The following is a 15,247-nucleotide window of genomic DNA, read 5'->3' as shown; positions in this document are numbered from 1 at the left end:
TGTGGGGGCAATAAGCTGACTTTGTATAAATATACAAAAGTATGAAGGCTATTGCTTAATGCATTGTAAGCCGCCCTGAGTCTCCGGAGAAGGGCGGCATATAAATCAAATTAAAAAAAAAAAAAATCTGGAAAACAATTTTGGCCTGATGTCATAAAAGGAACAAGGCATATTTTAAGAACTATAATTATACTCTTCCCTTTTTCTATCCCAACAGTTCTCTACGTAGATTTCTACAGAAATTGTTATAATCATCTCATTTAGAAAAAGTTCTGGAATATGTTTCCACATAAGAACAATTTCAGAAGTGATTCATTTGGCTCATTATATGCTTTTATAATTTGATACCCCTTCAAAATACTATTTTTCAAAACAATACTACGCTGAATAAACATCTATTTAAGTTTTATTTAAATATCCTCAATTTATTCTAAAAAGAAGCATATGCTTTCCTTGGTGTAAAATCCAGGACTTTCTGGGGCCTGTCCCAGTGTGAACCTCGACATACCTCACTAAGTCTGGAGAACGAATAATTCCTTCTACAATATTATCCCGAATCTGCTGACGATCATTTTCGTGAATATTGAATGGAAATATCACTTCTCCTGGCGGGGGCTCTCGGTCTGGCCAGTATTGTGTCACCATGTTTTTCAAGTAAATAGCAGCTGTATTTAAAGAATGAAGTAAAGGAGGGGAGAGAAAGAGAGGGAGAGAGACATGCATAAAAAGGGCTGTTGATAAATCTAGCTTTAAACAAGAGTTAGGGCCACCTGTAAGAAGAATAACAATTCCAAGACCAATGGACATGCAAGAAACTAAGAACTTAAATCCTGGTAGTGAAATCGCCAAATGTAGATGATGTTTAGAAAGAGATAACCCAATACATAAAGTATAGATCCGTGACGGCGATCCTATGGTACGCGTGCCACCACACGCAAGCTCAGCTCTGGCACACATGCGCGCGCCAGCCAGCTGATTTTCAGGCCTTCTGGCCACCGGAAACAGGGAAACAGGCTGTTTCCTGCCTCTGGAGGGCCTCGGGGTGGTGGTGGGGAAGGCCCATTTTTCTCTCTCCCCAGGCTCCAAAGCCTTTCTAGGAGCTTGGGGAGGGCGAAAACAGCCTTTCCCACCCACCCCGAGGAGGCCTTCTGGAGGCCGGAAACGGCCCATTTGGGACCGGAAGCCCCATTTTTTGCTCTTCCCCAGGCTCCAGAGCTTTTCTAGGAGCCTGGGGAGGGAGAAAACAGCTCCCCCTACCCCGGAGGCCCTCTGAAGGCCGGAAACGGCCCGTTTGCCGACTTCCGGTCCCCAAGTTCCTAGAAAGGTTCTGGAGCCTGGGGAAGAGCGAAAAACGGGCTGTTTGCCAGAAGTTGGCAAATGAGCTGTTTCTGGCCTCCGGAGGGCTTCCGGGGGGGGGGGAGGCCATTTTCACCCTCCCCAAGCTCCTAGAAAGGCTCTGGAGCCTATGGAGAGAGAAAAACGGGCCTACCAGGCCCACCGTGGGGGTCACACGCACATGCGCGGGGCGCATAGAAATATGGGCGTGGGCACGCATGCAACCCCTCTCCCCCCTTCCTGGAACTCGATGGCAAAAAGGTTAGCCATCACTGGTATAGATCTACCAGCAGCTATTAGCAATAATAATCAAGAATGGCATTTCCATTTTCAGAAAATTAATATCCCTAAAATGGGCTTTTTATCGGACTGAGGTATCCCTTGAGATCAAGATGGCTCCCATACTGTTGGCCTTCCAGAGGGCCATATATACCCTATAAAACAGGGGTTCCCAACCGGGGGTGCGAGATGATATTCCATGGGGTGCAAAAACTTGGGTTTAGAAATTTCAAAATTATAGTGTATACGCATAATTACATGCATATAATTATTTACTCTTGTAAGGGATGCGAGAATATATCAGAAGCATTCTAGGGGTGAGGGGGAATGGAAAAGGTTGGGAACCCCTGCTATAAAACAACCCATAAAGTTGCTTTCCCAGACCCTGGACTAGGGTGGCTTCAGCCCCTCTGTTGGATGTTAGATGTTGATAGGATGGTCTGGGGTTTCTGCAAGGTTCACCATCTTGTCCTTTTTCACCCCTGCTTTTCCATTTTGTGGTCTCTTATTTGTATAGTTTTTCTATTGTTTGGTAAATTGTAAACTGCCTGAAGTCATTTGAAGTCAGGCAGCATAAACTGAAACAAATAGATAAATAAATAAATAGGTTTTTTTTTAAGTATAATTTCAATTTGTTTACTAACCCCTCAGTTCTAAACATAATAAATAGGAGGCAAGCTGCAGAACTTCACCTACCTGCTTGCCTGACTGGGAATTCCACTTGATCAGAAACAATGATTTGCAGCAGACTGGGAGCAAAGTTTATTATCTTGTAGGACTGAAAGGGATATAAAAGGTTAATCGGCAAAGTATAGATAGCAGTCTTAAGGTACTTCAGTTATTAACAGAGAATTAAGCATCACTCTCCTATTGAAAAATAATTGAGTTAGACTCAACAAAGACTGTGTGGTTTTAAGATTAAGAAGCAATTCTGCTATCTTTTGCTGCGGACGTCTCCAAAGCAGGTCAGGAATTTAATATCCAATCTGTTATCCGCAGCACTTTTAATACTAAAACATTCACTTGACATTGTCTGTTTTCATCTTATACAACAGGAATCAACAACCCAACCCTACATGTAGCCCTCACGCCAGGGGTGAAAAAATTTTAAATTTTTTTAATACCGGTTCTGTGGGCGTGGCTTATTTTGTGGGCGTGGCTTGATGGTCATGTGACAATTATTTAGGATTTAGCAGAGGTACTGGTCTACCAGGCTTTTAACTGCTTGCAGAGCTGTACCGATCTACCCATTTATTTTTTGCAGGCACTGGTCTACCCATTTATTTTTGCAGACACTGATCTACTCATGTATTTTTGCAGGCACTGATCTACTCATGTATTTTTGCAGGCACTGGTCTACCCATTTATTTTTGCAGGCACTGATCTACCCATTTATTTTTGCAGACACTGATCTACTCATGTATTTTTGCAGGCACTGATCTACTCATGTATTTTTGCAGGCACTGGTCTACCCATTTATTTTTGCAGGCACTGGTCTACCCATTTATTTTTGCAGACACTGATCTACTCATGTATTTTTGCAGGCACTGGTCTGCAAAACCAGGCACTGGTTTGTTTTCTTTTAACACTGATCAGCTGTAGGGTGGCCCTTTGAAGCCCCGTGGCAAGAGTTTAAACAGAGAACCGGTTCAGTGATGTCATATCGTCACCGCTCCGGCTCTGGAGAACCGGGCCGAACCGGGAGGAACCCACCACTGCCTCATGCGTCTCCACGGTAATGCCATTGAAATTCAGCAGCAGAATGGTTTAATGGGTAAGGCACATGGCTGGTATGCTGGTTCATTAATAAAGAAAGGAGAAAAAGAGGGAGGCTACCAGGAAGCAAACTATTACAATTCCCACTCTTAAAATCCCCACTGACTCCCTCGTTTCCAGTCCAGTTTTGTCTCATTTTAAGGATGGGGGTTGGGAATGGTTCATCAGATCTTCTGCAAAGTTGGACACAGATGTCTCAGAGCTGCATGCAGAGCCACTTCACTTTGTTGGCTGGCCCACCAGATGTGCTTTCTACAACCAGGTGCAGATAATCTGGGCAGCCATAGGGAAAAAAACACACTGAGCCAAATGCATTTTGCAAAGTCCCCCTTTGAAAGTTCTGCTTTCGATGGTCACAAGAGGCCACTTTTGGAATGCATGTAACCGTAGAGGGGGACAGAGGGAGTCATAAACTTAAAACTGCTATGGATTTAAAGTTTGTGTGTCTTCATTTATTTACTTTAGACAGCATGTAATTACTGGTATGTATATATAAGAGTTAACATGAAACTCTATGCTGATTTTATGTATTCAGATCCTAAGCCCCTAGAGAAGATCTTGGCTCAAAGATATCCAACAGAAATTCTGGATTGCCACTGTTCAGCAAAATATACTTTCTAACATTACAAAAATCAGTCCATGAGTGTTTTGCCAAGTACAAACTAAGATAACTTTTTCTAAATAAAAACAAATGTAGTATATTAAAATGTAGAACTGTGGGATATTAAAATATCCTATGTTTTAGGGGGGGTCTCCTGCCTTCCAGTCAGTAGCAAATTCAAATGTTACTAGGTCTCTCACAGAATAGGCCAACCAGTTTTATTCTATTTTTTCTTCTTTATTTTCTATTTCATTATTATATACTTTTGAAAGAATGTAACAAATAGATGGCACAGATAAATCAGGTACAAGTACTGAAATATGGGCAAGAAAATCTACAGTCTGACAAACAAAGAATTTAATTCTAATTGGAAACATTCCTGCATTACAATCTTATACATGGAATAGTGCCACATCCAAAATTTGGATGATAGCATTCATATGTTAATTTGATTCATAATTTATAGCACCAATGGCATACATTATTTACTACCTGTAAGTTTCTATAGCTATAAACAACTTTATAGATATAGAAACCAAGTTCAGCCAAGTTATTTTAGCTTAAAATTCAATAGGGAGACTGAATGTAAACCTTATACTATTTCAGTTTTAGTTTCAATTTATTCCTATGGGACAGAAGATCAATTTTATTGTAGAGGATATTTTACTATCTCATTCACCTTATCTTATTATAATCTAAATGTCTTGTGATGCAATGTGCTTAACAAATTGGGTTTAGAATATTATATTGTCTAACCAAGGCCCTTGTTTTTCCAGAAGACAATGAGACTGGCATTTCTTGGAGATGCTCAATTCAATTAATTCTTCAGGTTGCCATCATGCAAGTTGCTCTGCAAAATGAAATTATGCATAATGGAAACCTAAAAGAAGTGTCAATGCATCAGCACTAGGTTCTCCTGGACAGCACCCCACGCAGACTACAAACTGAAGTTTTCTTTGAGTCAACCTTGACTCAAAGGTTGAGTGACTTGGGTTGAGTTGACCTGATGACTTCATGAACATGCAATTTTTATGACAACAATAGGAAAGTGATTAGCCACTATTTTTTAAGGGTTATGACCAGAACAGGTTAAAACAAATTCCAGTCTGATCTACAGCCCTGGAGTCATTCAAGAATCAACTAAGGTCTGACATTTTGATCTAAGACAAGGTTAGCGTAGAAGTGTAGATATTACTCCCTTTATATGCCACATAATATAGGCTGTGTGCAACTACATATACTATAACATGGAAAAGATGCTACTGTAATTTTAATAAGAGGCCAAACTTAAGAAAAAGAGAGGTTTAAAACAATACATTTCATTATTGAATTGATAAAACTAAACAACTGAAGCTGTAACATACTAAGGACACATTTCAGTCCATGCAGATATCTATCACACCTTTATATTAATTTAATGCTTCTACAGCATTACATATTCAGGACAATGTACATTTGAGGATAAATGCAGCCCTGTTTTCAAAGTGCAACCAGAAAGAAAGACAGAAGAAAGCCAAAAATATTTATCAATGTCTAAAGGTGCAATTTGTCTCTTATTTGTCTCTTGAGAAACCTATATGTGGGTCAAGAAGCAACAGTGAGAACTGGACACGGAACCACTGACTGGTTCAAAATTGGGGAAGGAGTATGGCAAGGCTGTATACTGTCGCCCTGCCTATTTAACTTATATGCAGAGCACATCATGAGAAAGGCAGGGCTAGATGAATCAAAAGTTGGAATTAAGATTTCCGGGAGAAATATCAACAACCTCAGATATGCAGATGATACCACTCTAATGGCAGAAAGTGAAGAGGAACTAAAGAGCCTCTTGATGCTGGTGAAGGAGAGTGCAAAACTAAGTTTTCTTAGTTAAGAAAACTAAGATCATGGCATCCGGCCCTCTCCATTCCTGGCAAATAGATGGGGAAGAAATGGAGGTAGTGACAGATTTTATTTTCCTGGGCTCCAAGATTACTGCAGATGGGGACTGCAGCCTGTACCTTGCGCATGTGCGGATGGGATTTTGCTCACTTGCACGACCAGTTCTTGGTGGGCCACAGACCACTGACGGTCTTCGGCTCAGGGATTGGGGACCCCTGTGTCAAAGAGTAAAACTGAATCAAAGACCATAAATATTTGTGTCCCATGAAAAAAATGAGAAGGAAGTTGTAAATGCTATGACAAAGTTGAACCATTGTAAGGCTGGAGAAATTAACAGGTGAAATATTAAACTATGGGTGTGCCCAGTTTATGAAGTAGCTGTGTGATATTGGATGTGCATGTGAGGCAGCTATATCAACAGAACAACAGAAAGGATGATGTTAAAGTTCCCTTATACAGTACAAAGACAAGAGTAAATGCAAAACTACCAGAGACTTAGTTTGTTAAGTATGCCTGGAAATAATGTTGTTGCAAAGTTCTGATTGAAGGCTCCAAGAAAGATCGTATCAATGAACAAAATTTGGGAAATACAGTTTCGCTTTATGTCAGATCATGTTTTTGTTTTTCAGCAGGTCATATATGAATGTGAGGGAAATAACTTGTTGATCATGTAAATAGATTTGAATTATGGAATGTTTTGCATGAATATGGAGATGGAGATTGTTGAATGTAATAATGGCAATGTATGATGAAAATAAACCAATTCCTGAGAATAAATGAAATGATTAGTGAATGGTTCCGCTCTAAGCAGAGAGTAAAGAAATGGATGGATGGATGATGTCCTCTTGGTGGTTTAATGCTTTTATAGATCAATATAGTGTGCTACCTAGTCTAACATATGCCAACGAAACATGGACACTAACCTCACAATCAATACAAAATCTACGAATGGTGCAAAGAGCCATGGAAAAATACATGCTTGGTACCACAAGACAAACTAGAAAGATCTGCACATGGATTAGAGAATGAATGAAAATATAGGATGCCCTCAAAAGAGTAAAAGAATTGAAATGGAAATGGGCTTGTCACATAGTAAGAAGCAGGTGGACTAAGGCAGTCATAAAATGGATTCCAGATGATAAAAAGCATCCACAAAAGAGTCCTAAAACAAGATAGAATGATGACATCAGCAAGTATTGCTGGCCCAACTGGCAAAAGAAAGCTCAAGACCGTATTGGTTGGAAACATGCGGAAGAGACCTTCGTCCTGCCGTGGAGTGGAGTGGAGTGGAGTGGATAGGATAGGATAGAATAGAATAGAATTTTATTGGCCAAGTGTGATTGGACTCACAAGGAATTTGTCTTGGTGCACATGCTCTCAGTGTACATAAAAGAAAAGATACGTTCATGAAGAATCATAAGGTACAACACTTAATGATAGTCATGGGGTACAAATAAGCAATCAAATCATATTAGGAATCAGTCAATATAAATTGTAAGGATACAAGCAATAAAGTTACAGTCATACAGTCATAAATGGGAGGAGATGGGTGATAGGAAGATTAATAGTAATAGTAAACTTAGTAAATAGTTTGACAGTGTTGAGGGAATTATTTGTTGAGCAGTGATGGCATTCGGGAAAAAACTGTTCTTGTGTCTAGTTGTTCTAGTGTGCAGTGCTCTATAGCGTTGTTTTGAGGGTAGGAGATAGATCAAGATTTAAGAGATACCTGTATACTTTTGTAAACAGACCATACCAAAGATGTTCGCTAAGAACATGAATGACTTACAGCGTATCATAGATTGCATGCTGCAACATGGACCTATGTATTAGTGGTTGAAAGACAAAGGTCTGAGAAAACATAAGAGAAAATGAATGCAACATAAACAACAATAAGCTAGAGTAAATACATGCAATTGTGTACCTTGGTCGAATGTTTAACAAAGGCGGGAATGGCTTGAGAAATTTTAGTATGCTTAAATGGTGGCAGAAAGACAATGCATAGTATGTAATCTGCTGTGAGGAATGGTTTCTTTTTTTACAGAAATGAGAGTTGGGTAGTCAGGAGAAACAAACCCTGAATATAACGGAAATGCAGTGGGAACAGGAAGAAGCAGCGTATTTAGCACAATGAGTAAATCATACAGAAATGGGCAGCGAATAAATGAGAAATGAATACAGGAACTCATGACTGGCATGAGGCGGTTCTAGAAAGAGATGAACCCTGATTGAATATTAAGGAAGGAGGGAAAAGAAAGCAAGCTGCGGTGGGTGGGAGCTGAATAAAACCCTGAAAATGTGGAAGACAATAAGTTTAAAGATGAAGAGGTGTCGTAGGCAGCAGAGGGAGAAATTGGGGGGCGAATCAGATTCAGCTGGTGCATGCAAGTTTCTCTTTTTGTCTCATCTGGCGCCTTCGTTTCTTCAGCTTTTGAGTGTCTCCCGGTCCTTTTGTGCCCTTTTGCACAACGTGAAAGCGGCAAGGAAGATCTGGATGCGCCTGAAACACGGAACCCTAAACTAACTTGGATTCACACAACCTCCCTACGGGCTGTAGTAGGTTAGATGGGGAATAAGGCGGGCTTTCTCCACCACCGAGGCGTCGGCAAAGAAGCAATGACAGGCGCTCCGTCGGAAGGAGACGAGGCTGCCGGGCGGAAAGGGCGGCGGTGGATCTAGAACCGAGAGACCCTCCGGGGCGAAGGGAGACCCTTTCACACAATCCCCGCCCTCGCCCCGGTCGAGGCCCAAGCAGCCCATCCGCGGACTTACCTGGTTGAGCTCATTCTCGGCCGCCAGGCGTAGTTTGGGGTCGATGGTGCCTTTGAGCGCCTGGATAATTCGGTTGGGATCCATGATCTCTCAGCGCCTCAACGGGAAAGGCAGCGGCCGCCGCGCACGCTCGCCGGCTCCCTCCTTTCTCCCCTTTGGCTACACAGGAGCCATTCACCGGTTTACGACAGCCGAACTGTCGCGAAGACGAAGCTTTGCGGCTTCCGCGCGCCCACCTCCCCACCCAACCCAAACCCCCACCTCGCCTTTCTCGCGGCGCCCGTGCGTCGGCCGCCATGTTGCTGTACGGAAAAAAAAAAAATTGGGCGGCCGGTGCGGGGATTGCTCGCTGGGGTAGAGAGAGCGAGAGGGAGGATCGTAATTCCCTGCAGGGAAACCGGAGGCTCAGGCTTTCCTCTTATCTCGTCTTTTCCTATACGGATAATTCTCGACTTACAATTCATTTATTGACCGTTCAAAGTGACAAAAGGCAGTGAAAAAAGTGACTCAGGACCGTTTTTCACGCTCACCTGTGTGGCATCCCCAGGATCAGGTGATCAAAATTCAGAAGCTGGGCAACGGACTCGTGCTTACGACGGTCGCTGTCCCAAGTACACAAGATCACCTTTTGCCAAGCAAAATCAATGGGGGGAAGATTCACTTAACAGCTGCGATGATTTACATAACTCTTGGCAAGAAAAGTCGTAAAATGGGGCAAAACTTAAAATGTGTCACCTAACAAATTTGGACTCAATTATGGTCGTAAATTGAGGACTACCTGTAAATTTCTATCGAATTAGAAAAATGATCTATAGAATTAGAAAAACAATCGGGAGATTATATATATATATATATATATATCCCGATTATATATAATCAGCCTTCCTGGGAATTTCTCCCACTGGCTATTTACAGGATGTGCATATTCATTTTATTCCAATTAACAATAATCAGATGTTTCACTTTTTGATGGGGTTTTGTAAATTTGCTAAATGGAAGTCCCCTCCGTTCCCAAACTCCCGTATGTTATTCTACATTGGCTGAAATATGTTAGAAGCCACAGTTGGCTTGAAAGTCATGAGTTTTCCTTTGTAACTCATTGAATTGGATTGTGATACTGGACCAAGTGGGATGCTGGCTCAGCATACTTTTAACATTTTTATTCTTTTCCCGAAGCAGCGGAGGAATACCTTAGCTAATTTGCAGCTGATGGAAAACAAGAGAGGGTAGCTAACATTAGAAAACATAAAATCAATAACTTGCTAAAGTACTAAATGTAACAAGACAAATGCAAAATTCTTTTAGAAAATTGAAAACAAATACAGATATAGGATGGGGAACAATAAACAGCATGTATGTTGAGTAAAGGATTAATTTTCACCTTCATCTAAGGTGGCTAAGACCTAAATTTACAGATTTCTTGAATTGTTCATATGCTATGTAACTGATACCTAGTTTTCATATTACCTACTAAATAAAAACACGATGAGACACTTATTGAAATGATTTTAAGCATTTAATTCTGGCACTGAAATCTACACAAAAAAACCCTATATATTCTGCATAAAATACAGGATCCTGGTGCATTCACCATCCACACAAACATGTAGCAACCATGCTCAGCAACATTATCCCTGACATGAGTTTAAATGTTTCCAGTATTCTAGAGAGAGAGATCAGGAAGCCTCTTTATGTTCAACATATCATTCAGTTTAAAAGTATCTGGCCCTTTGGATGTTCTCAATCTTTTTAGCTCGGATCAAGTTTGGCTCAGTTTAACTTGTATCAGAGCTACAGATCCTACTGATATATAATCTAAATGAACAAAGAACATCAAAGTTTGGTGCTTGTTTCCTTTATTTCATAAACAAATCAACCCATGTGTAACAGTATGAGAAAATCATGCCCTCAACCGAAGGGCATAATTATGGCTAATGATCAGGGCCCCACATCACTGATGTTCACACCACAAAAAATCTAAGGCACATCCCTCTCACCTCAGAAGAAATTTCTGAAGACATCTGTAAAACATGGGTGATACCCATTTGCCAGAAAAGGCTACAAAACCATTTTAATCCTCTGAAGCTTCACCAGAGACAATCTTGCAACTAAGATCAATTGAGATCATTGTAAATCTTCAAAAAAAAAAAAAGTGGCTCTCATCACTTTGAGTATAGAATAGAACTGGCTAGGAAATCACAAAGAACCCTAGAATGCCATCCAAGGATCTGGGCATATTTTGATCGGTACCATTAGAAAAGCACTGTGTCAAACAGAGTAGTGAGAAAGAAGCCATAGATATTTAAATTTTGCCAAACAGCTGGATGAATCTCCAGACTCCTGCAGAAATGTTCTATGGGCAAATAAAGGTGGAACTTTTCAAGTCACACAGGTTCAATTAGAACTGGTGGAAGCCAAACACTGCATTCCACAATAAGAACCTCATACCAATTATCAAACACAGGCTTGGGTAATGTCATAGTTTGGAGATACTTTGCTGCTTCAACCTCTGGATGACTTGGTATCATTGAATAAAGCATGAATTCTACTTTTAATAATTCCTCAGAACAGTATCAGGCCATCTTTCTGACAGCTAAAGTTGAGGTGAAGTTGTTCATGCAGCAACAGAACGATCCCAAACATACAAGCAAATCTGCAAGAGAATGGATAAAGAAAAACAAACTCAGTGTTCTTGAGTTGCTAAATCAAAGTTTAGGCCTGCAGCAGTTCCACCAGAATATCCTAGAATGCTATCAAATTAAAACAATACACCATGGAGGAATTGGCCAAAATTCCTGCACAGCAATATGAGGTTGATCTCCAATTACAGGAAGCATTTGTTAAAAACGCTATTGCAGCTAAATGCGATGCAACAAGTTACTGAAGGAAGCCAACCACATTTTCAGTGACAAACTGCAGATTGAACGGCTTTGGGAAGTAAATGAAACAAGTGCTTAACTTTTAAATTTCTTCATTCACTTTATCAGATGGATCCATGTGAAGCCCTGATCATATTCAATTGCAAAAGAAAGCAAACATTCAGAACATCCAAAAGGGGCCAGATACAGTTCCATACAGCTAGAATTCAGGAATAACTTTTGTGGATTTGCTAGTTGCAAGATTTTATCAATAGGATTGCTAATAACAGAAAACTGCTTGCAGGAAAGTTACTATATAAAAATATAACCTGTTTAAAATATACTGTTTAAAAAAATTGCACAGTAAACAGGCAAGTTTCAGATGTGTTTCTTTTTACTTTCAGTAAGTCAGACAAATATAGCTTTAATATTCTTTAACCTGTTCGTTGTTTTTTTTTAAAAAAAGGGTAACACACAAAGCACGTTTAAAATGTTTTATTACCTCACCATATTGAGATGTTTGCAAGCTTTTCAATACCGCACACATTCACAAAAAGATCTGGAGGTGCCTTCAGGACATAAGCCAACTGAATCCTTTGATGGAGAGAGAGAAAAGGCTAGAGCTTGTGATGGAAGCTTCACAAATAATTCACCTAACATAATTGTCATTTGGAAAAATAGGAGGGCCTTTTAGAATTTATAAAATGCTGAGTCAAATTAAATGGGAACTTTAGAGACAGAGAGAGAGAGAGAGGGAGGGAGAGAGAGAGAGAGGCAGTTTCTAGATGGTTAGTAGTTGTTCTTGTACACCAATACCAGGAATGTAAAATAAAACAGAACCAAAGTTGTAGAGAAAAGTTGGAGAACGCAGAGGAGAATTTACCATCTCCGCTTACAGGTATTCTTCCAATCTGCTCTTCGGGTAGTTTCAAATAAAGTCCTCAATTGTGATTATCTCCAGAGTGGTTCCATGGTGATGCTATAGTGCAGATCTTGAAGCCTTTAGTCTTCAGATGTCCAAGGGCAACAGTTCCTAACAAATACCTTGAGTGACACAGCCACTCATTTCCAACAACAGAGTTTTATAACAAAGGTGTAAAATCTGAAGCAAAGTGACCAATATAACTAGTGGTTTAATAAAATAAGATGCAACGTTCCTGCTTGGGTAAAGGTTTACCATCTTCCCCATTTATTTAATTATCTGTAGGTTATTTTTCTGCTGTAGCGTTGGCATCAAAACTAGAAGGGACAATGACTCAAGATTTCCAACTTTTGGGGCTTATGGACACATTTAGAGCTTGAGGAACATCTTATGGTCTCACACCATGGTTAATATGGACAGTCACAGTGCCCATTTATATGGTGGCTTGCCCCATTTCTATCACCTTAACTTACCTTTTTTTCCCCCAGGCAGTAAAGTATAGCTTTAAGCCCTGAACTACTGCCAGATAAATACAAGGCCAGAAGCAGTTTTAGAAACGATGATGCTTGCAGCTGATGTTTTGCTATGTGGGGTGCTAGTTTCCCAATCCTGGAAATCAAGAGATGTTCCCGCAGCTGTTGTGTTGAGAACTCAAATTTTCTACATAATTACATAAATACGAAATGAATCTTAGTCTCAATATTCCACTTGCTTTCAATGTTTAAAAAATAAAAATGATGTTGTGTTGCAGATTGGGGGGATGTTCCATTTAATTTTTAATAGTAATTCTCCAGGGAATGCCATCATATTTCTTCCTCCTACCAGAAGATTTGGGAGGATTAAATCTGCAACTTTTCACATACAAGGAACATGCTTCCTAACTGGGTGTGGATCTGTTTTCCTTTTCCAGTGGAATCTTATTTTATTTATTTATAAACTTATATGGCCACCTATCTTATATGTGATAACCCTTTGCAGCTTAAAATAATGTCCAATTAAAAACAGAATGAAATCTGGTCAATTGAACCTCACAACACCACATTAACTCAATCACAGCACTATCCCACTAGCTTTAAATTCACACTTTTATTTATTCAGTTCTATCCTAGCATAATGCCCGGATGAACAAGCCAAGTCTTCATAGCCCTCCAGAAAGTTAATATGACCCAGAATTATCACAGTAGCACAGACACTGATACTAAGGCATATTATTTTTTTTTTATTTAGGCACAAGGCGTTGCGAATAGCCTAAACTTGAGGCAAATTTGAGTAGCATAGTAAGCTAATAAATTACAGTTCAAGAGTAAGTGCAAACATAACATTCAGAGCTTTACTATCAAGGCTATATCACAACTGATAAAGTGCCACATCAGTGCTGATCCAACTCCAACTCATTGTAAGACAGATCACCATTTTCCCACTTTAGTATTCAGTATGCAGTGTGAAACTAGCCCACCAGTTTTCACCTTCCTTCACCAAACCGTTGGAGCAGCTTAATGTTCAGTCTTGATACAGGAGATATCCTGAGAAGGTAGAATATTTCCAACTACTTCCGTAAATAGCTCCTCTATGAAGGCGTAGCCAAATCTGGTCTCCTTGAAAGAGCTGGAGGACTGCATGGTTGCTTGCAGTCTCATGATCTGGAGCACCATCATTGGCATACGCGGAGACTAAAACCTCTTCATTTTTCATGAGGTTCACGTATAATGGTACATTCACAGCTAGCTTCAACATATGGAATATGAATACATAAGTACCATTAACAGGACAATTGAACCTACCAAGTTGTATATCAAAGGTTTCGCCAAGATTGTTTAACAAGAGGTCAAACACGATGGGTTGATCTAAAGTTCCAGGAGCCAAGTTAGAAGTTCTAGCAGCAGAAAAGGCAACTCTCATCTGCTGTGGGAGGGGATAGACGTGTACAGGTAGTAGGGTGGCTGCTTGGCTTGTCACAGGTATATCGACAGGAGTGATGCTGCGGGAATCACCCTGCCCAGTCTCCCCACTGTTAAACATCTCATTGTCACGCTCTGGACTGCTCACCTGAGAAGAATCGTTCCATCCTGCTGTTGGAGATCATGAGCAATTGTTAGTTCTGATATAACCATTAAGAAATCCATTTTTAGAAGTCTTCAAAGTTCAGTTTGCCAAGATTTATAGAGTAGATCAGCCTTCCCCAGCTGAGCATCTCCAATTCTGTTGGAACTACAATTCCCCATATTAGCCACAGTCATAATATGGATGGCATCATGTATAAGAAAGCTCATCTAGACAAGTGCCAGTTACTGGTTCATCCCTAGTTTTTACAAATTTGTGTTCTTCAAATTGTGAAAAGAGGACATACAGTTTCACAAATGAATAATTTGGGTTTTTTTAAGGCTGAGAGACTGTGTTACCTCTGGTTTTAACAGTTAATTAACAAGTATAACTATGACTTGAGAATATCCTTCAGTTTACTAGGTTGTTTTATTTTCCCTGACTTCCAATTTTGACTATGCTTCTCTGCCCCAATATTTGTTGAAATTTTAGGAAGTCTTCTCTGCCATTTTAAATGACAAAATTAGCCACTTTTAATTGGCTCTTACTTTACTTATTAGTCCCTTGTGGATCCAGGCTCTTAGAATAGTATTATTTCATTAAAAACAACTCAAGTAACTATGCTCCAATCCAGCATGTTTAAATTAGAAACAGATTTTTCAGCCTTCACTCTCTAAAAGCTGAGTAGAGGTGATATATGCATTGAACATATTTCTGCAATGGGTTCAGCATTGAAATAATTTAAATCTATTTTAGACACCAGACTTAAATACATCTGCAGTA

General features: G+C 40.0%; 2 protein-coding genes across 2 annotated transcripts in view; both read right to left on the bottom strand.

Annotated features, from left to right (window-relative positions):
* Positions 1–8,728, bottom strand: part of IPO8 (importin 8) — a 50,832-nt gene extending 42,104 nt beyond the window's left edge. The window contains exons 1-3 of the mRNA XM_070946796.1: positions 8,645–8,728; positions 2,311–2,392; positions 509–665 (exon numbers count right to left, since the gene is read on the bottom strand). Of these exons, the coding sequence (XP_070802897.1) occupies positions 509–665; positions 2,311–2,392; positions 8,645–8,728 (323 nt within the window). The remainder of the gene's footprint in view (positions 1–508; positions 666–2,310; positions 2,393–8,644) is intronic.
* A 5,196-nt stretch (positions 8,729–13,924) lies between these two features.
* CAPRIN2 (caprin family member 2) overlaps positions 13,925–15,247 on the bottom strand; it is a 36,572-nt gene continuing 35,249 nt past the window's right edge. Inside the window, exon 20 of the mRNA XM_070946607.1 lies at positions 13,925–14,493. Within this exon, the coding sequence (XP_070802708.1) occupies positions 13,925–14,493 (569 nt within the window). The remainder of the gene's footprint in view (positions 14,494–15,247) is intronic.

This window comes from Pituophis catenifer, unplaced genomic scaffold (genome assembly GCF_029215685.1).
Source record: "Pituophis catenifer annectens isolate HBS135680 unplaced genomic scaffold, rPitCat1.0.hap2 SCAF_7, whole genome shotgun sequence".
NCBI classification, from domain to species: Eukaryota; Metazoa; Chordata; class Lepidosauria; order Squamata; family Colubridae; genus Pituophis; species Pituophis catenifer.
Note: the sequence above shows the minus strand (reverse complement) of the source record. Positions and strands in the feature narration are given on the sequence as shown.